This window comes from Camelus ferus, chromosome 6 (genome assembly GCF_009834535.1).
Source record: "Camelus ferus isolate YT-003-E chromosome 6, BCGSAC_Cfer_1.0, whole genome shotgun sequence".
Taxonomy (NCBI): domain Eukaryota; kingdom Metazoa; phylum Chordata; class Mammalia; order Artiodactyla; family Camelidae; genus Camelus; species Camelus ferus.
The window spans coordinates 64,793,131-64,817,572 of NC_045701.1; the positions used below are offsets into that span (position 1 = coordinate 64,793,131).

At 43.5% G+C, this 24,442-nt stretch overlaps 1 protein-coding gene across 3 annotated transcripts; it reads left to right on the top strand.

Moving 5' to 3' along the window:
• The first annotated feature begins 3,283 nt into the window (after nt 1-3,283).
• Nucleotides 3,284-13,400, top strand: RDH12 (retinol dehydrogenase 12). 3 transcript variants are annotated; one of them, XM_032482232.1, is made up of 9 exons: nt 3,284-3,350; nt 3,778-4,052; nt 4,910-5,189; nt 6,635-6,753; nt 7,233-7,388; nt 8,047-8,151; nt 8,988-9,197; nt 10,762-10,951; nt 12,299-12,452. In XM_032482232.1, the coding sequence occupies exons 3-9, from the start codon at nt 5,119-5,121 to the stop codon at nt 12,372-12,374; spliced, it is 927 nt and encodes a 308-aa protein (XP_032338123.1). In that variant the 5' UTR covers nt 3,284-3,350; nt 3,778-4,052; nt 4,910-5,118; the 3' UTR covers nt 12,375-12,452. The 3 variants fall into 3 exon arrangements, with proteins under 3 accessions (XP_032338123.1, XP_032338124.1, XP_006186504.1); XM_032482233.1 differs by lacking the exon at nt 12,299-12,452 and adding an exon at nt 12,496-12,608 and having other exon boundaries at nt 3,286-3,350; XM_006186442.3 differs by lacking the exons at nt 3,284-3,350; nt 12,299-12,452 and adding an exon at nt 12,582-13,400.
• The last annotated feature ends 11,042 nt before the right edge of the window (nt 13,401-24,442 follow it).

The following is a 24,442-nucleotide window of genomic DNA, read 5'->3' on the forward strand; positions in this document are numbered from 1 at the left end:
AGGGAAACACAGTGTATGCGAGCAAGAGCAGGGGATAAAGATTAGGGCAGGTGAAAGCTTCAGGGAAAAGACGGTATTTAAGTTGGATCTTAAAGGCAATCAAGAATTTTTTCTGCTGAAGAAAATTTCCTTGATATCAGAAGGTTAAAAAAAAGAGTAATATGGCAAAGTATTCCAACTTTTCATTCTGAAATATTATGTTTCTTGATTCTCCATGACAAGAGGTGTGTTATATTATAACGTGAAAAAATGTGAACATTATAACGTGAAAAAATGTGAACATTCATAAAAGTTGAAGAATTTTATAGGAAACAACCATGTCCATCACCTAGATTATACATTAGCATTTTACTATACTTGTTTTATCACAAAAATAAAACAGGTACAATAAAATGCCTTCTGTCTATCCATCATCCACCTTATTTTATTGATGCATTTCAAAGTAAATTGTAGATATGAATACATTTCCCCTTTAAAAACTTCAGATGTATATAATCAGCTAGAGTTCAATATTTGTCTACAGGTGTTTTCTTTTGATATAAGTTTTGCATATAGTGAAATGTACAAATCTTAAGTGTGTATATACTGAGTTTTGACAAATGCACTCACAGAACCCAAACCCTCTCAAGATGTAGAAGAATATTCTCATCACCCCAGAAAGTTAAGCAGACAGAATTAAGCTGGCAAAAGGCAAAAGGGTTAGGACATGGACTGCATCCCTAAGCCTTGAAAAGGTACTAATAACTGACTGGGGGCAGTAGGCAGGTTAGCTTAGTTAAACTCCGGCTGAATCAAAGGCGTGGAATACAAAGCAAAACATTACTGTGCTCTAATCCTTTGCAATAATACACACACTGAAGTTCTATCATCCTGGACGGCAGTGGTTCTTAAATGGGGTAGTTTTGGCCCCCAGTGGACGGTTGGCAATGTCTGGAGATGTTTTGGTTGTCACGGGGGGAAGACAGAGGCCAGGGGTGCTGCTAAGCATCCTCCAACGTACAGGACCACCCCTTACAAGAATTATCTAGCTCCCAATGTTAATAGTACCTGCTGTAGATAGGGCCACTGACTGATAGGGGGAAAAATCAATAGATGTCACATACTTGAGGAAAGATAAAGGTTTATTTCACCTTTTCAAGAAAAAGGAATAATCACTATTATTGGGTAAAACAAATATAAAAAATATGCTTCCATTTTGGTGAAGTCTGGGGTGGGGACATGGGAAGAGGCAGCAGGTTCCTCTTGTCTGGAAGTAGAAGTATCTATGTGGTGCTGCATAAGCCCTTTTAGGGAGGTTGGGGGCAGTTTGTGGTAGGAAGACCAGATCTTGTCTGCCTAGCTTCCAGAATCTGTGATTTTAAGACTCGGTGAAGGGAGGGAGCAAAGAGAGATTTATAGTTCTTCCCCCTACTCGAAGAGGCTCCTTTTAAGAGTAACCAGGGCAAGGATAACCAGGTGGCCAGTGCAGTATGACCCAATTTGAATTCGGACCAAAGGTCAAATCATGGAGCAGCTTTCCAGCTTCGTATCACATGATCTCTTCATAGCACACCCTCCAAGGATGGTATTACCTTCTGAGCTGTGATTTACCAGCGTCAGGAAGAGAGCCCTTCTCAATGGTGTTGCAGGTGATAAATGCTTCCTCACAGATGAATTTCAGGTCTGTTCCCTCACTGGTTCCCCTAATGTTTTTATCTCTTTCTCTCTATCACATATAAGATTGAAGTCTCTAAAAAGCAGTTATCAGATTGGTCCGTGGTCCTTTTGGTGTCAACTGCAATGATGAAGCAGGTCAAGATGATTGTTTTGCTTATACTGCAACACGCATTTAAGAATGTCTCAATACCAGTTTGAGAAGTAGCTTTGTTTAGTAATACTGCAATGGTTAATTTAACAAAAACAATTTAATAAAAATAAAAGTTTTTTCAAAGTGATCTGGGTCATTTTGCTCAAAACTTTAATTTAATTTTAGTAAGCCATAGATTATAAGTTCATAAGATACAAAAGGGTACATTCAGTGAAAAGCCTTCTATTCCTGTCCCCTTGTCCTGCGAGAAGCAACCACTGTTGTCCATTTCTTATTATCTTTTCTGAGATAGTCTATACGTATCAAACAAATATATGGGCATATATTCCTTCCATTTTTAAAACAAATGGTAGCATATTATAAACACTGCTCTGCTCCTTGCTTTTTCACCTAATATTTTCAAAGATTGTTCCAGATCCCTATGTTAAAAAAAAGTATTCTTTATTACAGCTGTATAGTGTCCACTGTATGGCTGCACTACTGATGGACATTTAGAAAGTTTCCAGACTTTAGCTATTACACATAGTACTGCAGTGACAACCTTAGAAAAACCAGGAAGTGGAATGTGTAGGTCAAAGGGGATGGGGTTTGTGTAATTCGATGTTATTACGCTTCTCTCTGGAGACTGTGACAGCCAGCTCTCCCACTAGCAGGACATCATTGCTTCTTCACACTCTCGCCAGTGGACTATGTTATAATCTTTTTGATCTTTGCCAATTTGATAAATGAAAGTGGTTCCCAGTATAATTTTAATTTCTCTCTCTTATTATGAGTGATGTTGAAGAACCACTTGTATTTTCTTTTCCGTAAACTGTTACTTCCATGGGGTTGTTTATTCTTTTTCTTAGTGACTTGTAAGAGTTCTTTATATACTAAATAAATTTAACTCTTGTCTGTAATACATGTGTTTCCCTATCTTATTCGAAAGGTTTTAATGCTCTAAAATCATTTAAAAATTTGTCCAATAGTTTTTCTTAAAAATTTAGTGGTTTCACTTTTTGTATTTATATCTTTGATCTATTTGAAATTTTGGATCCAGTTTACTTTTTTCCAACTGGATACCTAGGTATTATAATGCTTTATTAAAGAATCCAGCTCCCCTCTGGCCCCCCACTGATTTGAAATGGTGGTCTTTTAAAAATCGTATCTGTATTTCCATATGTATTTGGGTCTTTCTTGGCTTTCCATTCTGTTCTATTGAGTTGTCTGATTATTCACCTGCCTGTACCACATTATTTAAATTATTATAGCTTTGTAATGTACTTTAACATTTGGTAGCTGTTAATCGATCACCTGATGGTGGTCTTTGGATTATATTTAACATATATTTTGAGCAAACTATTTGTGTGTTTCCATAATACTAGATACCTTATATTCTTTCTAATATCTTCTCTATGCTGCTCCAGAGCACTGCATGCTGTTCTTTAGGGCTCTCTGCCTCCCAGACAAACTGAAGCTAAATTGAGTATCATCTCCTCAAGTGCTCGGGATCTTGAAATTTGATTCAGTTGCAATGGGGAGCCTACAAGACTTTTGTACAAAGGTACTCAGATTTGAGGTTATTAAATGTACTTTCTCTCATGTGATATGGCATTGTATCTGTTTCACTGGCTGACCTCAGCCCTGATTACATGGGGTATGGAGGACTCTAAGAAAACATCACCAGATCTTGTTTTCACATGCAATCTATGAGGTGTTGCAGACCCAGTGTCACAGGGTATTGGGAAAAAGGATTCCATCTGTCAGCAAGACCATGTTGGCCCAGCAGACATCAACTTTTATGAGGCAGGCACTGGGGAGCATCAGCAGCAAGATCTCAGGGGCCTCTGGACTTTGTAGTCTCTGCAGCTGACATTGCTGCAGTGAACTGGAGCCCTAGCAGAAGAAGCAAGAGAGATGGGAGAGGCAACCTGGGAGTCAAGGCAGATTTCCCCTGAGAATCACCTACTACTCCTTGTTCTTTTTGTCAGGTTCTTCTGATTTGCAATGGGCAGGAATGACACCAGAAGTGCTCAGTAAGTGCATTTTAAATGGATGGATGAGTCAACGAAGGAGGGAGTGTGCACCTACCTGCCACAGGAATCTTCTTTCATCACTCGAGTCTTCTTTGAGGCTCTCAGATCTGGGGCGTGACTCTCAGGGTCCTGTCCAGGAGAAGAATGCTCAGTGAGCAGAAGCTGTGGACCTACATATCCTCCTCCCATCCCCTCACACACCTCCAGAGGGCTCTGGGAGTTTCTGCTAGGTTTGTTTCTTGTGTTTTTCCTCATCTTTAATAGCATTCAACAAAAACATCACTGTCATTCATTACCTCTCCTTTTTCTACACCAAACCTTTGAGTAAAGCAAGTGGGAAACAAGGGAGACAGGAATCAGTACAGCTAATCATAACAGTCAACTCTTAATACAGTGCCTACTATGTGCTAGTGTCTGTCTCACATTTTTAACCTATTTAATTAAGTTAATACTTAAAAAGGTAGGTGTATTTTTTTTCATGCTCACTGTGTGAGGGAATTGAGTAACAGAGAGGTTTAGTGACTTGCTCAAGGCCACAGAGCTTGCAAATAGATCAGCTGGGATTTGAACCAGGAACCCACTCTAGAGCCCATGCACTGAAACACTCTACCTTCTCTTTGGCACGTACCTGGGTGTATTAACTTTCTTGAAACAGAACACAAAACACAGTCAAATGCACAAATCAAATGAATTTTCACAAAGTGAGCACACCTGTGTTAACAGCTCCCACCTCAAAGAACAGAACACTACTAGCCCCTCAGGAGATCCCAACACACCTCACCCCAGTCTCTATCCCCTTCCTAACCAAGGGAAACCACTCTCCTGACTTCTCTTACTATTCTTCTGGGGGTTTCTTCCTTGTCTTTCTATTTTAACCACACTTGTATTTCAAATATCATGGGGTCTGTTGCTAAAGTTAAAAATATTCTATTTTGCAGGAGTGGAGGTGGGAGCAGTTAAGAGAACACATTTCCTTGATGAGAGAAAATAAGTGAGGGTGGGAAAGTTAGGGGGCAGTTCTCCATTTTGCCTCTTTCTCTGGCAGTAAGTGTGAGGTTCTGCTCTTTCCTGTGTCCTCCACCCCCAGGACTACATCTCCCAGCAGGCTGTGCTCTGACAGCTCTCGGATTTAAATAGGATTCTGGGCTACGCTTAGAGCCAGGCTGTTGCTGAGCACCCAGGAGAGAGAGAAGCAGCGAGAAACAGCCAAGAGTTGGAGCCAGACCAAGAGAACCCTGAGCAAGAGTTGGAGTCGAAGTTGCTTTTGCTAAAGGAGCAGCAACTAAAGAAGTTAAAATGATGCTGCTTATCTTGGGACTGCTCACCTCCTTCCTTTCTTTCCTGTATTTGACAGCTCCAACCATCAGGTTTGTCTTAATTCAGTAACTCATTCAATAGTTTACAAAGCCTTGGATTGGGAGCCACGGAGCTTGTAAGTAGATGAGTTCTCAGCTGCTGAAAGAAGAGAAAGGGATGGAGGACAAGGGAGAGAAAGTCAGGGCAGAACAGGGAGGAAGGAGGTCGTTATGTATACCTTGGCGGAAAATGAGAAGGAAGCACCTGGGGCTGGGAGAGGAGGGGCTGGATTGAAGTCTGATGCTAGTAGAAGGCTGAGCGGATGGCTTTATTAAGTAGCTTGACAGACAACTTAGGTGGGAGTTCTCGCTCTTTCACTCTATTCCCTTGGGTTCCTCTGAAGATCTCCCTTTCTTCTCTGTCCCTAGTCAAGGTGGCCCTGCTGCATTATCACAGGTGGTCATTGCCGAGGGACTCATTGTTAAGTACCAGGTATTTAGGGAAGGAAACAAACTCTCTTCCCTTTGAGACCACCCTCCACTAACTTTTTGGGATGGCTCGTTTGCTGTGGCATTTCTGGAGATGTCAAAGAAATGTGTGTTCTGAGTAGAGAATTTTTAAATTGCTGGTGATAAAGAAGGTTAAATGGACATATTAGGGACAGAGTGTTGTGTAGGTCCTGTCATAGATACCTGGGTACAAATTCCAGTTTTTCACCATTAGCAAGTGACTTGAACTTCTTTGAGCCTCAGCTTTCTCCTCTGTAACGTGGGGAAAATAACAGAGTGGTTGAGAAAATTAAAATAAATTCCCTGTAGAAAGCACCTAGCCTAGTGCTTGGCAGTTTGATGATGCTCAGGTACTGCTGGTTTTGCCCACCACCCTCGTCCCATCCTGGTTTTGGCAACTTGTCAAGTCAACTCTGTAAAAGGATGCACTCTGCACAGGGGTCTGAACAAGGGAGGTTTCCTCTCTGTGCGCTGGTGGCTAGAATGAAATCTCTAGCAGGATGGCAGAAAGCTTCTGGCTCTCTGAAACTGAAGAGGCAGCCCAAGAGCCATAGTTGTGAGGGACCCCCGGATAGATGCTGTTCATCAGTGGCTCACCATTGATGCTCATTGAAGAGCTAGAGCTCAGGACCACTGATTCCAGTGATGCTCATCCCCTTCATGTTTTTAGTGCAGAGGAAGAAGCTGACCTCAGGGAACCTCTAGAGGTAACAGCGGTATCTTTGTTATCTAACAAGGAAGGTCTCCATTAGCCCTGGCTCAAGAGCACTTATTCTGTTTGCCCAGATGATCATTTATAGCTTCCGGGCACATGACTTTCCCACCTGAGCTGATAAGTAGGAGACTGCCTTGCCCACTGGGAAGACGTTGTCCCCTGAAGATTAGCTTCTTTAGGCTTCTTGACGGCATTGGAAAGAAATCCCTCTTTGAGGCTGGGTGGATTTTATGTATCTCAGTCCGGGACTGGAAAGGATGGCGCATAAATGTTTTGTTTCCCTTGCATATAGGAAGTTCTTTGCTGGCGGGGTTTGCAGAACAAACGTGCAGCTTCCTGGGAAGGTGGTGGTGATCACTGGCGCCAACACGGGCATCGGCAAGGAGACGGCCAGAGAGCTCGCTCGCAGAGGCAAGTCCTTCACTTCCATGTCCACAGGGCAGCACCTCCTGCCTTTCTCACTGGGAGCCTCTACCCCCATTTCCTCGTGTTTCCTCCCGGGCTTGGAGACTCTGGTCAGGAACTCAGAGAACCTGGGATTCAAGTCCAGCTGTGATACCACTTTAGTCTGTGGCCTTAAACAAAACTTCCTTCCGTCTTGCTCCTTCCCTATTATATAAAGTAAGGATAACAATGATGTCTGGATACAATATTGGTCAGTTCAGTTATTCTAAAAGGAGATACTAAGGCACATTAAATATCAGGGTGTAAAAAACCAGGGTTCCCAGGCTGGGGTTAAGCTGAGAGCAAAGAGAATCCTGAAGTGGCAATACAGCCACTCACTGCTTCAGGGATGGCTGGGGAATGCTCTGTCCACCAGCCCTGAGCCCACTTCCTAGACTCTCCTTCAGCCTAGGATCTGAACATGTTGCCCTCTGTTTTGGCCCCAGGAGCCCGAGTATACATTGCCTGCCGAGATGTTCTGAAGGGGGAGTCTGCTGCCAGTGAAATCCGAGCCGATACAAAGAACTCCCAGGTGCTGGTGCGGAAACTGGACCTATCTGATACCAAATCCATCCGAGCCTTTGCTGAGGGCTTTCTGGCAGGTAAGACCCTGGTGGGTAGCCAGGAAGGCAGGAAGCTGGGTGTGGGAGTGGCTGCTCCAGCCTGGCCCATCTCTGACCCAGGCATCAGTACCATCTTGGATCTCACAGAACAGGTTCTGCCACCTGAACCAGCAGGGCAGGGAACTGGTACAGGGATGGCGGGTGGACAGGCTGGGCAGGATCCTTATCATCTTTTTTGCTGCAGCAGTGGGAATGCTGGAGGCATCGGCTGTCTAGGCTTACTCCTTGGCATCAAGGTGTGGACCTGATGCCACATTCTTCTTACAGCCGAGAGTCCACCTTCTGTGGCCACAGGCACCAGAGGAGGTTGTGCTGCTGCCAAAGTTCTTCTGCCTCTTGGAAAATGACCATCTTCTACCAAGGACTATGAAATCCATGGGGGGCAGGGACCACGTCTACCTGGCTTTACCACTGTATGCCCAGTGCCCAGCCTGTCTGAGTCAGTACTGAGTCCACATTTTTTGAATGAATGAATGAATGAATGAATGGTGTCCAAGAAGATATCAGCAACCCAATGACAGTGGTTACTGAACATCACTGAGATAGGGCCAAAGGCAAGGAACAAATACTCAGGACAAAGACAAGCAACTAGCAGACTCCTTGCTGACCACAGGGTCTCCTTGGTTGTGCTCTTTAGAGGAAAAGCAGCTCCACATTCTGATCAACAATGCAGGAGTGATGATGTGTCCATATTCCAAGACAGCTGATGGCTTTGAAACCCACCTGGGAGTCAACCACCTGGGTAAGTTATCTTTGAGTGACTGAAAAGTGAGGCATACACACACCATCATGTTCTCTGTAGGGTGGTGACCCTGTACCACTGCTGAGAATCTCCACCAGTCCTCACGGAGACCAAGATTCCAATGGAGATATTAATGTTGGGTTCACGATCCATCTCCTAATCAAGAAAAAAAGAGAGGTCCTCCTACTCATACCATTAAGAACTCCCCAAACTTGGGAGATATCAGCCAGAAAGAAGAATGTCATCCTTGATTGGGACCATGGTAGTGTAAGGCCTGCCAAGCAGGGCCGGTGTGGGGGGTGCAGGAGTCTGCGTTTGGCTGGAGGCGGTCACATCTGTAACTGAAGGCCAAGTAAGTCAAGGGTTGGTCCATGGAGGAGGCAGACCTTGAGGATTTGAGGTATGAGAGAGGCTGGGGTTCAGAGTTCAAGGTGATGGCTCTAGCGAGTAGGTCATGGAGTACGTTCTCCAATCTGAGGCAAATGTTATTTTCCCTGACTGTTCCATCCTTCCTTGTGTACATGCCTACAGTTGTGTGATCATGGCCAGAGGGGGATGTCGGAAGCCAGCAGTTGCTCCCAGCTGGGGTAAGGGCAGAGGTACACATAAGTACAGAGTAAGTCTATATTGCCTTACCTGCATTCTAGCTCTGGTCCTTGCCCTGAGGATTCCATTCACTCAAACCGACTGACCATTAGCACTACATTACTCATGGCATCAAAATGCTCACATCCAGAAGATGATGAGCTAATGCTGAAGTCCTGTCCTCAGCTCCCATCCCCTGAACACGAGCTGCCATTCCACTCTCCAGTCTCCCCTGCTGGCTCTCCTCACAGGCCACTTCCTTCTCACTCACTTGCTCCTGGAGCAGCTGAAGAAGTCCGCTCCTGCACGAGTGGTCAACTTGTCATCAGTGGTCCACCACGCTGGCAAGATTCGCTTCCACGACCTCCAGGGTGAGAAGTACTACAACCGGGGTTTTGCTTACTGCCACAGCAAGCTGGCCAATGTGCTCTTTACTCGTGAGCTGGCCAAGAGACTCCAAGGTAAGTCTGGAGAAAGGGCCAAGGGTGAGACAGCAAAAGCAGGGCCTGCAGTCCAGATCAAAGGTTCACAAAAACTTCTGAAGTCAGGATGTCAAACATGCGCATTCCAGCAATGGCTCTGTGCACTAAGGAAAATGAGGTCATAAATGAAATAAAAACAGGGTTTTTGCCTTGCCCTTGGGAAGCTTAAAATGGAACAGGAATCTATAAACCTCATGTTTTGTCGCATCTTATATCTACATCTCATCTGATTTTTTACAACCGTCTCTTGCAACAAGCAGAGTAGATACTGTTTTTACTATTTTATGGGCCCCAACTAAGGTCCAAAGAAGTGGCCAGCCCAAGATTATACAACAAGTGAAAGAGTGAGGACTAGAATGTGGGTGCTCTGGTTTAATTCAAGGTGCTTCCCTCTGTATGCCATTTGCTGAGGTTTACACGGTGAGCTGAGCTACAGAGCTGCTGCTCACTGCCTGGAGTCAGGGAGCTGGGGCTGGATTTCAGACACGTAGGGCTGAGCTCTGGCTCTACCATGTAGTAGCCGTGTGTGTACACCAACGTGTCCCTTTACCCTCCCTTGACTTCATCCCCTCCGCTGTAAGATGAGGTGAGGCCACTCTTAATCCTAATGCTTCTGTGCTCCCCTGGAGTTTTCACTGAGCTGCTGGCTTTGACATCTGTGAATCTGGAGGACAATTTGTGAATAAGCCAGAGTTTGGAAAAATGGCATTTACTAGCAGAATACAGAAAGAGGTAGGTGCTATTATTATCCCCTTCCCTACAAAGGAAGAAATAGGCATAGATATATTAAGAAATTTGCCCAAGCAAGACACATTAATTCTTAGCTGAGCCAGGATTCAAATCCAGACAGCCTAACTCAGAAGTCCACGCTCTTTACTCTAAATCAGGGTTCAGACCTTGGTGCTGCAACCTGCTGGGTTGCAGACTTCGACAATTTACTTAACCTGTATGTGCTTAGAAATGTTTCCTCAGCTGTAAACGGGCTTCTTACTTTACCTACCTCATGAACCTCTCTGAGAGTCAAATAAGATAACACATAAAGCATGTAGCACAGCTCTTTCACATAATAAGTACTGAAAACAGTGGAGGCAGCAGGGTATCCTGGGGGCATGTTAACCCGCATCATTTCCATCAACACCCCTCAATCTACACCTCATAACATGTGCTTGTCCAGCAAATGCAGTTCAAAACAAGACCCTAGCCGCCTACCTTCTAACCAGATGGTTACCCTCAAACACCTCCAACAGAAATTCCAAAGAAACCATTTAAGCCACAGAGTAAAGGTGACATTGAAATAGAATAGAAGGACCTTCAACCACGCATTCCTTGTGGAGCACAGGAGGCTGAGAAGGGGATACCTCTTTCCGGAAGAGATCAGTGCATTACCAGTGAGATTCCACGTGGCTAGAAGTGGCACCTTCTGAACACCGGCGATCCATAACCCGAGTCCCTTCTTCCCCCTTGTGCATTTTGCTGCAGGAGGTGAGCGGTTTCCCCGGGCTCGGAGCGTGTCTCTGGTCTAACTGTGCCCTCTCCGCCCTAGGCACTGGGGTCACCACCTATGCGGTGCACCCGGGCGTCGTCCGCTCCGAGCTGGTCCGCCACTCCTTCCTGCTGTGTCTGCTCTGGCAGCTCTTCTCCCCGTTCCTTAAGTCGGCGCGGGAGGGGGCCCAGACCAGCCTGCACTGCGCCCTGGCTGAGGGCCTGGAACCCCTGAGCGGCAAGTACTTCAGGTGCGTGCAGGCGGCGTGCTGCCCCCGCCACCCGCGTGCGCGTGCGTGGCGAGGGCAGGCATCCCGGGGCTCTGCTGCCCCCAGTGGCCGAGCTTGTGCCTGATGGTGGAATTCGGGGGCAGGTTGGGCCTGTAAACCAAATGTTGTTACTTTTCTAATGAAACTTACAGTTGAAACACGGCAAGAGTTGGTTTTATGGTTCTCTTTTAAGCCCGTAAGCTACATTTCCGAGTAAGCTTTGTAGCTTTCTGAGAGCTGTTAGAGAAGACTGTCCCCGTTGGTTGGCCCTGGAAAGAACGTTAGCCGGCCTCTGGAGCCTTCTTCTGTTCCTTGAAGCTTTTGGCTGACGTCCTTCATGTATTCTTTAATACCACTTAGCACAAAGCTTTGGGGCAAAATCTCCTCTCCCCAAGTGTGAACTCTGTCTCTCAGGGCTGCCAAGATTGGAATACAAAAATAGACATTTCAGTGTTGCGATTTATCACAAACTTAATGGCCAGTTTGGGAAGAAAGGGAAGCCCTAGGATTAAATCTTCCCCTTCCACGACTTGATCCAGCCCAGTCTGCTCTTCTGTCCCACTTTGTTCAAGGCTGTTCATTGGTACACCCTTTATTAAGCAAAGCATTGGAAATAACCTCAGCGTCCAGCAATAGGGGAATGGATAAATGATAATAGCTAATGTTGCTTGAGCTCTTACAAAGTGTTTGGGGTGTGAAGGAGAATTTTAACCTCTAGATATTTATAATTGAAAGGTCAATTTTAAAGATCATATATTTATTTATTACTTGTACAGTTAAAATGTACTTTTTTAACAAGAGAAGGCTATCCTCCCCAAACTAGGTACAGTATGATGTCAGTTTTGTATAAAAGAAATAGAGAAAGACTTCATCTCTCTTTCTCTCTCTACACACACACACACACAAAGCAAAAAAAAAATGTGTAAGGAAAAGCAATTAAATAATAGGCTTTTCTTCTTTATCAGTACTGCATTTTCCAAATGCTGTACAGGACTTTTATAATTAGAAAAAATTTTCTACTTAAAGAAAAACACTGTCAGCCCTGTATTCTGCCCCCTTCTCCTCATCTGTCCAATCTCAAGCCCCCAGCTCCCCCTAAAAACAAAACAGGGGTGCTTAGTCAAGGGTTCATAGGGCATAAGTGGGTCTGTGGATGGAATTCAAGGGGGTCTGTGAACTTGAATGGGAAGATAACTTCTTTAATTTCACTAACTCCTTCTGAAATTTGGCATATTCTTCGATTATGAATGTAGGCAGTGAAACGCAGGGGTAGTAGTGATGCCTGTGACTTTGTCGTCAATAAAACTATAATTTCATGTCACATTGCAGTTGTTGCAGATACAGCAGAATGTCACTCCCGCTCGCCAGTACCCTGAAATTTGGTGATGATCAGATCCAGTGCTAGTTCTTGTTATAAAACATGTTAATAAAGAAAGCTGTGTCTTACTATACCACGTTTGTTTTTTTTTTAATATTTTAAAACTGGATTTCAATTTCTTCTCATCCAATGTATTTTATCCATTTAGAACTAGATTCTGAGGAAGAGGCCATAAACTTTTCCAGACTGTCCTTTTTGACTTCTGCATGCTCACCCTCTTTCCCTGCCCTCCAGTGACTGCAGGAGGACTTGTATGTCCCCCAAGGCCAGAAACAACAAAACGTCTGAGCGCTTGTGGACTGTCAGCTGTGAGCTTCTGGGAATCCAGTGGGAGTAGAGCTGGTGAAGGAGCCGCAGCTGCGTCAAGCGCAGTCCACGCCACAGGGAAAGCAGCCCGAGGAGAGGGCCCGCCGCGAAGGACTGACCTCCTGGCTGGCTGCTGTTGCGAATCCTGCCCTGCTCTGATTCTCCTGACCCTTCTGGAAACCTTCACACACCCAGCCCTCTTGTGAGACTGACTCATGGCATGAGATGTTCACACCAACAAGGCCTTCTCCAATACTTGCAGAGTCAGCCACCCTTTCGGGACAGAGGACTGGGCAGATGCCAGGCTGGGTACAGGGATGGCAGAATAACCTGGGAAATTGGGTCCATTTCCTCATCAATACCAGAAACGCCAGCCAGCATGCTAGGCTGAGGTGACTGGAGCATTGATGTTCCAGGGACTGTAGACTCCAACTCTTGACTGATCTCTTTCCTCTTTGAAATATTAGTCTGGAATCTGGACCAATTCAGGAAAATCTTGGCTTCACCTTGGCCAACTTTGCTTCCTTCCTCTGAGCATCCTGGAGCCACTGCGTGAAGCTGGACCTTCCTGTTTTCTTTTTCCAGTACGTTTCTAAAAATTAAAAAAAATTTTTTCAGCATTTCTGGGATATAATTGACATATAACATTGTATGAGTTTAGACCTTCCCCTTTTCAATCATGCAGATGTTTTCTTCTAAAGTGTTCCCTCATTTTAATTTTTAGAAAAAATAAAGACTGCACATTCATTTTATTGCCTTATGGATTTTTTCAGGGTGGCACAGGAGAAATGAAACAAAGTTTAGTGAGAAGTATCTCACCCTGCCCACCTACGCATAACCTTCTTATAACATCTGGATGCAAAAGAAGATGGTTCAGCTGGGTATTTTCTCAAGTTTCTCCCAGCTTTCACATTTTATTATCTAAGAAGTGATAGGAGTGATTTACGTTACACAGGTGCTGAGCTTCACTACAGATTAAAGCTAGAGGCAGTAGAGGACTTCGCTTAATTTGATACACAGATGCAGGAAAACTAAGCTCTGATAAACCCTCTACCTAAATCACAGCTCTTCTCTCTTTTGACCTCCCTGGTCTCCTCTGCTTCTTGCCTTAAGTGCTGAAGGTCACCAAGAAGAGGCACAGAAAAGTGCCAAATCCTTTAGCCAATTGACCCAAAAAGTCATTTCATTGCTTCCAGTTCAAAAGCTTCCACAGAGCATATGGTGACAAAACCGCTCTTTCCTTCCATCATAGACTTAAAACAAAACTTTTTACTATGACAATTTTCAAATAGAAGAAAGTCAGACAAATAGTATCACGAATCCCCATGTACCTACCAGCTTCAACAGTGTTAACATTTTGTCCATCTTGTTTCACTATTTCCCTCATGACATTTTTTTAGGGGGAGGGTTGGGTAGGATATTTTAAAGCACTCTCCACACATCACATTCACCCATATATACTTTAATGTGAGTATCTAAGAACCGTTGTTTTTTACAAAACCACAATATCATGATCACTCCTAGCAACATTAATAATTCCTGAATATCATCTAATACTTGGAATTTAAGTTCCCCGGTTGTCTCACAAGTGTCTTTTTACTGTTGGTTTGCTCCAATCTGGGAAAGAGAAATTGTCCTTCTGAAAAGAGGAAGTTTTCTCTCCAGAAGCCACAGCAAGCCTGCTTGTGCCTCCTCAGCCTGGGCTCCCTCCTGAACCAATCTCTAGGACTAGGGAATGAACTATGTTAATTGGCTTAAGCTAATCACTGCCCAATCCTGGACCTGGGGTCCATCCCGCCTACCCCACTCCGTGGGGAAGAGCAGTAGTTAACATAAAGCCCTTGCATTAATTAAGATTAACTATCCTCACAAGAACCCTCTGGGGTAGGTCCTATTGTCATCTTCACATTTTACTGAGGAGACACAGAGAAGTTAAACAGCTTGCCGAAGTTCACACAGCTGTTAAGTGCTAGACTGGGCCCAGGAGTCTGACTCCAGAGCCTGCCCTCCTAACCAGTGAAGGAAGCAACACATTCCCTCAAGGGAAAATCCAGGAACATGAATGGGCAAAGGAGCAGGGCAGAGAATGCTGGGAAAGTAACTAACACATGTTCATTACTGGGACCTACAGTCTGTGCCTCATGCGTCCAGTGGAAAAAGCCTGGAGAAGCATGACGTGAAAAAGGAGCAGAGAGAGAGAAACAACAAGAAGAGGCCACGCGAGGGTGGGAGACAGGGCTGGTGCAGAGCACACAGGGCATTGATGACCCTGGGTGACTCCTCTGGGCTGGAGGAACAAACATAAATCAAAACCTAGGAGCCTGGGATGTGGATGGCAGGCCGGCGCAGGCTGCCTCTGAGCAGCAAGGAGAGTGAGCCGACCATGTGCAGGTGCGAGGGTGAGGATCCACACCTGTGTGCTAATAGACGCAAAAAGCAGTGTCAACATCGAGGCAGTTGGGGTGGGCTTGGGGCCGGGCCCTTGTGCAATGTCAGATGGGGCTGGTTGTCCGGAGAAGCAGCAAAGCCACGTCGGGGCTGCAAGGAGTTGGCTTCAGCTGGCACATCCAGGCAACACACTGATATTGGCCTTGGAGGCGTAGGGTTCTTGAGTAAACCCTCTCTCAAGGCTGAGTGCCTCCACTTCCACCCTTATAAATATAGCCATTTTTATGAAATTGGAATCTTGACTCTATAGAACACTTTTTTTCCCCCAGAGAACAGAATGCTAATACATTCAAAAGATTGTCCTTTAAAAATGTGGGAAAAAATAGATGGAATCCTTATACTGTAATTGTTTGGAATCCTCTGGGCTATTACATTTCATACATTTCTCATGTTTGCCAGACTACTTGCTAGTGTGATTGGTTTAATGAAGGTCATCTGAGTTTGACTTGTGTCAAATATCTGAAATCTGAAATTTGGAAACCTCTTTGTATGTTCTCTAAGATACTCAGAAAACTTGGGGCCAATTGCTGGGGGTAGCGGCCAGGGGCAGAGAGCCTCAATCTGGAGTGCAGAGGCTGGGGAATAGCAGGGGAGCAGTGCTAGGACTCAGGCTGAGACAGAAGCTTGACTGTAGGGTCCTCAGGGTCTGTGAATGCTAGAAGAAGCCCAGCTGAGATGAGGAAGCAGGTGAAAGCAATCTGAGTGGGACTCTGGTACCCAAGAGGAGAGGACTTCCCTCCCTGCCAGCCTAATGACCTTAGGAACTTGGTGAGCTGATGGCTGACCTTAAGGTCATGGTGTTTGGTAGAGAAATCTTTCTGCTTGGGCTTTAGGGTGGAGTCTGGGGGAAAGGACATTCCCTGCATTATCACGTAAACTTGGTCCCTGGAAAACACAGACACTGCCCCGATTCTACTTCCCTAATCATAACTTCCATAGTGTAGATCCCTTTCCTTCCTGAAGAACAGCTTTCCTTGAAGTGTGCATCCTTTTCTACCATCCTCGGCAAGTGGTGCAGCTCAGTCAGCTCAAAGTGGTACAGGCTAGTGGGGGGTTGCTTCTAACCACAATCCTACACTGCTTCTCTTTTAGAGAAGTCTGTGAAATATTTGGCCAGGGAAAATATTTGAAATCGGAAGTTTTTTCTCCTCTCAAATTGTTGGATGCATTTAAAAATTTTTTTATTTTATTTAAGTATAGTCAGTTACAATGTGTCAAGTTCTGGTGTACAGCATGATGTCCTGGTCGTGCATATCCATACATATATTCATTTTCATATTCTTTTTCATTAAATGTTATTACAAGATATTGAATATAGCTCCCTGTGCTGTACAGGAGAAATTCATTTTTTTAAAATCAATTTTTATATATGGTGGTTAACCTTTGCAAATGTTGGATGCATTTTTACCTAATGGTAGTGATGCCAACTATGGGAGAGATAAGAAGCAAAGAATGGAAAAAAAAAAAGAGGTGTGGGTATTGATTTCACATGTTGTTGGTATTTTCAGACTATTAAGCAGTAGCTGTTTTCCTTGTTCAGATTCCAGACTCCATCACTGCTCGTGACCTTCAGGTGTTTCCACGAGACTTAGCCTCCTTCAGCATTCACTGCTCTTTTGGAATCATCTCGTGCTCAGGCTTCATCCTGTCTCTGTGTGGCTTCATGCCAATACCAAAAATGATGTCTCATCTGCTCAGCCCAGGCAAAGAACAAGTACCAGCCCCGGCCTCTTGTCATGTTTCCGGGAGAGACTTGCCCCGAGTTAACCACCACATAAGGGAAAGGCCTTGGCTCAGCGAAAACAATGCTGGGAATTCCCTGGCTGAGTCACCATTCCACCTTCCTATCTCTGCTCCTTAGATGCTCCCATGACCACAGAGGCCATTTCTCCTCCAGTCTGCTTGTGCTATGGATATGGCTTTCTGCTTGGCCGAGTGCCCCTGAGGATACAGGACACAAAATTGTGGATGGGAAGGGCGCAGGAATGAGAGTCACCCCAGATTTCTCTGCTCCTAGATGCTTCTCTAGCTGCCCTGGGTCACTGCCTTTACTATTCCTGGTTTCTGTTACAGTCTGAGACCCTGAGCTAGTCCAGCCCAGGTGAGGAAAATCTTTCCCTTTGGCTTTACTGAGACTGGCTTCCATTTCTTAAAAATAAAACTTGTCTGGGAAACTAAAGGAAATTAAAGAGACATATGAAAGTCAAGAAGCAAACAGTTTGCAGAGCACAGGTTACCTAAGTGAAGACCGGCTGCCACAGATTACCTTGGCTGGCACCTGGTCCTTGTCCCACTCATTTCTGTACTCTGTGTCACCATGCCTCCGAGCCCTGGACTATCATCTACTTTGTGTCTATGGCCTCTTTTAGTTACAAGATAAGACACCCACTTTGAGCACTCTTAGGCCAAAAAAAAAAAAAAAGGAATATTTTGCTCATAAATTCAAGGAAGGGTGGAAGCAAAAGTGGGAAAAGGCAGGGGATATATCTCAGAAATAACTGGAATGCAGGCATCAAGAATCACCATGCTCCTCTCCCTATAGTACGTACCTTTCTCTGGATGTGGGCTTCACTTCAGAGTAAGTGGCAAGACGCTTGGCTGTTGAAAACTCTCAAATGTCACACCTTGTGGTTTCCACCATTGAAGAGGCACCACCGCGATTTTTAATAGTTAAAGATCTCAGGTTTGGCTTGGGTCAGATGCTCACTAGGAGCATTCAGCTATGGTAAGGAGGGAAGAGTCACACAAGAGTGTGACAGCTGCAGAGGTGACATTTCAAATTAATGAGAAAAACATGGACTGTTCAATAAGTGGTGTTGAACAAACAGCTATCCAAGTGAAAACACAGAGTTAGAGTCCCTATCTCACACCATTCATAGAAACAAGTACTAGATGGATTGAAAAAAAAAAAAAAAAGGAAACATACTGGAAGAAAATATAGGAGAATGTCTTTAAGACCTTCGAAGAGTGAAGGCCTTTTTGAGATAAGAAAAGCAAAAATCATTTGGGAAAAGAGGGATACATCTGAAAAACACACGAAAAATTAAGTGATATTGATGAACAGACTTGTAACTGAGGTCAGGTATCTTGTGGAGTAGACTTTGAGATGGACACTTGCAAGAAGTTTGTTGGGAGTACCTACGGGGGAGTGATGGAAGTCAGACTGGGCAAAGGGCGAAGTGGAGCAGTGGTGCAGTCACAACAAGGGCTTAGATGATCCTGACCCCACAGGGAGCTTTGCAGCTGAGTTGTCCTGAATTGAGGAAAGAGGTCTAACCTTATCCCCCACAGTGACTGGTCATTGGATGTGGGCAACCTCCAGGAATCAAGTATGACCTGCTTAGGTTGAGGTGGCTCTTTTTAGTGAGGGCAACTTCTAGAGAGAGACTCAGCTGAGAGCTGTCAGCTACCTGCACTCCCAGCATCTGGGGGAATGGGTGCTTTGTGTCTGAAGTGGGGAATCTGGTTGGCATACCACAGCATCTGCTGCACTGATTTAGGTAAATCAGAGAAAGGAGTAGTACTTTTATAAAGAATTTTTACTTCTCAGTAAGAACAAGACATAGTACCCAACAGAGTACTCTTCAAAAGGTATAAACAAGAAGTTCTCAGAAGAAATAAAAATGGTCAACACACTTTACTATAAATCAAAATAAGATGCCACGATGTCATTCTTCAACGATCAGATTGTCAAAAATTAGAGAGCTCAGCAAATTTTGGCAAAAAGTCTAGAAAATAGATATTTTTATACACTGCTGGTGTGAATGGAAGAAACGGTGAAGCCAATGGTGAAGTGATCTGCTTCTTAGTATCTGCCTTAAAATCAGTATAGGTGCTTAAGGAGGCATTGTTCATACTAGCAAAAAATTGGAAACAACCTAAAAGTCCATTAACTGGGGAAAACTAAATAATCTTTGGTATAATGATACAATGCAGTAGTATGCTTGCATCTGGGGTAATTACTCCAAAAATCATTATATTAAGAAAACAACTGCACACACACACACACACATATAGTTGGATAAATTGATGAGCTGCAGAATGATGAATGTGTGCAGGTGATAAGATTTATATTTAAGAATTACACACATATAACATGATATCATATATTTTCTATGGGTACATACATAAGTATATAAAAGCACAGAAACAGATCCAAAACTATATACAATGAACACCCAAGAGAGGTTGCCCTGGGGAAGAATTGATGGGAAATAATATTTTAGTTAAAAAAAAGAATCTTTTCATATTTTACTTGGAAATTAAAAATTTTATTCTATTATTGGGCAAATTTTAAAAGTCTGGGTGATTCTAACATGCCGCTGGGGCTGTGAACCCAAGGCAATCATGGTGATCACATTGCCCTTGCAAGTGACTGGCTGTGGAAAAACCATGCGCCTCAATCATGGGCCATAGGGTATGGGAGGAGTCTCTCTGGTCGCTTCTGGGAGAGGCTGCCTCACTGACCAAAAAGTGAGTTACAGGAAGAAAGTTTCTGTCTTCTTCTGTTGGACATTGTCATGGCTGAATGGGACACCTGAATCTACCACCATTATCTTGAGTCATGAGTGGACCTGAACTGGCCCCAAGACCAAGCTCACATGCAGAAGATGGTAGAGGGAAAGACAGAAACAACCTGGGTCACTGATGATAAAGCAGCGAGTCACTGAATTAGACTGGAGCTGCCCTCCCTTGAGACTTCTTGTGATGCAATAAATTGTCATTGTTGAAGTCTATGTCCTGACACAATACTATTATGTTGAACCATATAAAGTTGCTGATATTCTACCATTTTTAACCTACTTTTTTTTGGTACACCATCACTACTGATCTAAGGCAGATGTCTTCCTGACCTGTTTTCATCACCTTCAATTTCCTTATCTGTAAAGTGAAAATTTGACACCTGTTTCATTATATTTTTCTCCACCCTAAAGGTCTGTCATCTTTCATTAATTTCAGTATTCACAGGGATAACTGATCTGATATCCTCACAGTCATCATAGTTCTAGTATACTTCCACAGGTGTGCATCCAAATCTTAATCTATATGTACAATCTGTTTTTCCTATGTACGGATATCTCTTAGCCAAAACAATCCGCTGAGAATATCATAGAACATGAAGAACAACTTGTTCTGATAGGAGGAGTAGATGAACTGCCGTCACAACAATGCTAAATTTTAGTGGTTTAATGCAAAAAAAGTTTATTTCTTGCTCATGTCATTGTCCAACACAGGGAGGAGAGTGAGAGGGTGGCTCTGCTCCACATGGCTTTTATCTCAATAAAGTCATTCATTATGTTGTTACAGTCACTGAGTATTTGGTGTTTTAGTGGCACTCATTATTTAACAAAAGGATTAAAAAACATACAACATGTAATTGTATTCAGAGCATATACAATTTAAATATATTTTCATAAAAATGTGTATTAAAGAAATAAAAAAATTAATTTTCAATATCAGGTTAATTGTCTTCTAAAATATTTAAATTATTAATCAAAATTAAAAGGCAAAATACATTCTAGCTATGAATATCAATATTTTAAATCAAAATTATTTAAATATAGCTAAGTTTTAAAGTTTTTGAACATTTAATTCTGTGAATTAAAAAAAATAAAACTATTCACTACTGTAATGTTCAATGTTTATTTAGGTGCCAGTGTAAACAATGGATATTATTCTTCATGCATGTATCCCTCTACACCTACATGTCTATCAGTTTAAAAGTGGTATGAATTCAAAATGCTGGAGAGGGTGTGGAGAAAAGGGAACCCTCCTACACTGTTGGTGGGAATGTAGTTTGGTGCAGCCATTATGGAAAACAGTATGGAGATTCCTCAAATAAACTTACGATCCAGCCATCCCACTCCTGGGCTTATATCTGGAGAGAACTCTAATTTGAAAAGATACACGCACCCCAATGTTCATAGCAGCACTATTTACAATAGCAAAGACATGGAAACAATGTAAATGTCCAGTAACAGATGACTAGATAAAGAAGTTGTGGTATATATTTATATGACAGAATACTACTCAGTCATAAAAAAGAATAAAATAATGCCACTTGCTGCAACATGGATGGACCTGGAGATTGTCATTCTAAGTGAAGTAAGCCAGAAAGAGAAAGAAAAATACCATATATATCACTTTCATATGGAATCTAAAAAAAAAAAAAAAAGGACACCAATGATCTTACTTACAAAACGGAAACAGACTCACAGATATAGAAAACAAACTTATGGTTATCGGGGGGAAAGGAGGTGGGAAGGGATAAATTGAGAGTTTGAGGTTTGCAGATACTACTATCTATAAAATAGATAAACAAAAAGTTTTAGTGTATAGCACAGGGAACTATATTCAATCTCTTACAGTAACCTACAGTGAAAAAGAATATGAAAACGAACATATGTATGTTTATGTATGACTGAAACATTATGCTGTACACCAGAAATTGACACATTATAAACTGACTATACTTCAATAAAAAATGTCATAAATTGATTTTTAGCCTCCATTATACAAGTGTGGCAAATACACATATTGGAATATGAAGAGAGACAAGAAAATAGACACTCAGCACTATTGAAAACAATACCCATTTTACTGCAAATATCCATTACAATCTCACTGAGAAAGAATTTGACAAGTTAAGTCTTTTCTCCTCTCCACTTGCTTCCCCTCTTCAAATTCTCCCTATGCTCAGAAGCAGCACCACAGTCTACATACCTTCAGAGCGTTTGAATGCAGTCAAGATGTGTTTCCCTGGGGCTTAAACAGTGTTAGTCATGGGAGCCAATGTCTGGGGTATCGGGTTGTGTTATGTCAGAATCGAACGCCAAAGCATAAGTAACAGAGATGTCCACATATTCTTAAGTAAATTTACTCATTTCTTGTGCATTTTTGTGAAATGTAGGGCTTTTCAAAGTGCATGACCAAGGGAAGGAGCCCTTCTTGCTTGGGTCTAAGAGCATTATGGTTCGTGTAGTCCTGACACGGACCCTGGGGTGCCAGCCCTGGGAATTCCCAGAAAAGAGACCCCTTTCTCATGTCTGGGCCCCTGACTACCACGGCGGTTTCACGTCGATCTGGCATGAAAGAAAGATAAGAGTGTTTACTGAGCACAGCGGAGTTTTGCCTCATTAAGTATCTGAGACAGCAAGTATCTCCAGTAGCAACGTGGTACTGTAGGAAGACCAACTGAGCAGTGTGATGGTTGTGGGTATAGATGGGTTACCCAAAGCACCGGTATTTGAAAGTGTGCTGCGTGTCCACTCAGACTCAGTTCCCTGATCTCCTCAACACTGACCTTTTCCTCCACCCCTCTTCATCCCCTGTTCCCATGACAAGGATCTCACCTGGGCGCTGTGTCATGCCATGAATTTGCTGCTCCTCAGGTATCTTAACTTCCAACTTCCCACTCCAACCACAACCTTCTGCTCCTCCAGCTTTCTCCTGTGCCAGTTACCTGTCCCATTATCACCCCGTCTAGCAAATGCCAAGTGTGGAGGAGTCCAGCGCTCTGATCTCTATGTGTCAAGAGTGCTGCTGCAGAAAATCACTCAACCTGGCAGGCTGGAGCCACTAAGCCACTGGTTATCAGCGCCAGCTGGGCTCTCAATGCTGCCTGATCACCTGATCTCTCACAGTCAAGGACGGATCCAGGGAAGCTTATACAATTTGTGGGATCATCTGTCAGAAAAGAATACAAAATTATAGACTCGAAGTTAGGTACAAAAATGGATGTTGATTTAGAATGAGAAACTCCCCCCAACCAAAACCACGGGTAATTAGAGCTACGGGAATTTAAGGTCTTCTGAGATCTCTTTAGGCAATTTACTAGCAATGCTTGCCTAAAAATGCCTTCCAGGTTTGTGGGTGAAATAGGATGGGATTTGGGACATGCTAATATTTTTAGGGGCAGGTTAGCCATCTAGGTGAATTCCAGAAAGCAATCAAGAAGTGGATCTAATGTGGACAAAAGTTAAGGGGGACAAATTTGGTTTAGAACTCAGCCAATCAAGATGATTGCTGAAGCCGTGGGATCGTATGGGAGAGTGCAAGAGTGTCAAGAGGGGATAATTAAGACCTTGAAGAATTCAGCCCTTTGGTGGAATGAGGAGGAAATATAGCCAGAGCAGCAGATGAATTTTTAGAAAGGGCACTTGCAATGGGCTTGAAGAAGGGGTTCTGAAAACAGCAGACTGGAGGGTGGGTGTAGCGGAAGGGTTCCAAATAGAAATAACAACATGAAGAAGTAAGAGCAGGAAAACACTCCACCAAAGAAGCAGTTCAGTAACCAGATGTTGAATGTATCTGTTGAACCAGATGTTGAATAAATCTGCTGTAGAAGACCTGGGGATTTCAAAGATGGGTTAGTCAACATTATTACTGTAGAAGAGAAGATGAGGCCCAAAGCAGGCCATTTCCCTCCGGGTTACTGTGACTATTGATATTTGGTTGCTTGAGTATGGAGGGTATGACAGCATTTGATCTCTTTTGCTTGAGCTCCAGCCAAAGGCATCTAGTAAATTCGGAGTGTCTCGGGTTTCTGAAAGTCAGTGTCCTCTATCCTAGATTTAGGTTGGGTGTTCCAGTTTTCCTTGTTGTGACACATCTTTGCGCCAGATCTCAAACAGGTGGTTTTCAGGTTGACTTTCATCACTATTCTTTGTTTCGCTTTTGAAATATTATTTTCCTAAATGAGAAATGATAAGATCATGTTTCTGGGGAAAGGAGGTAATGGCAGCAAGGCTACTGCCCAAGGCTCAGGCATCATACTGCAAACACTCGCTCTAGGAGGGTGGTGAGAAAACAACTTATGCCAAGTTTGAGTTCGACTTTCCCCAAAGACCCTACACCTGGTTTCAGAGAGTCACAATTTGGTTGATATTAAAAAAAAATATGTAGAATTTAAAAAATAACAGCTTTTAAAACAATTTTTGAGTTCCTTTTTCATTCTCAGACCGGCAAAGATCTACAGTTTGGTAACTGTTGAGGCAACGGTGTGGGAAAGCAAGCACTGTCCTACACTGCTGGTGGGAGTTAATTGCTATGAACTCTTCGGAAGGCAATGGGCAATATTTACCCAAAGCAGGTATCTTCTGACCCAGGCTGTTCTAGACAAGATCATTCCTTGCCGCAGTCAGTAGTGGTAAAGATGGCAACAACCTAAAATACCCATCAACAGAGACAGGTTAGATGATTACTGCAGATCTTCACCATGGAATCCTTTAGTCATTACTGCTTGCTTATACATAAAATCGCTCTGGAACTGTATACTAGAAACTGGTCACACTGGTGGCCTCTGGGAGAGGACTGGGTTGAGGGGATGGGGATGGGAGGGA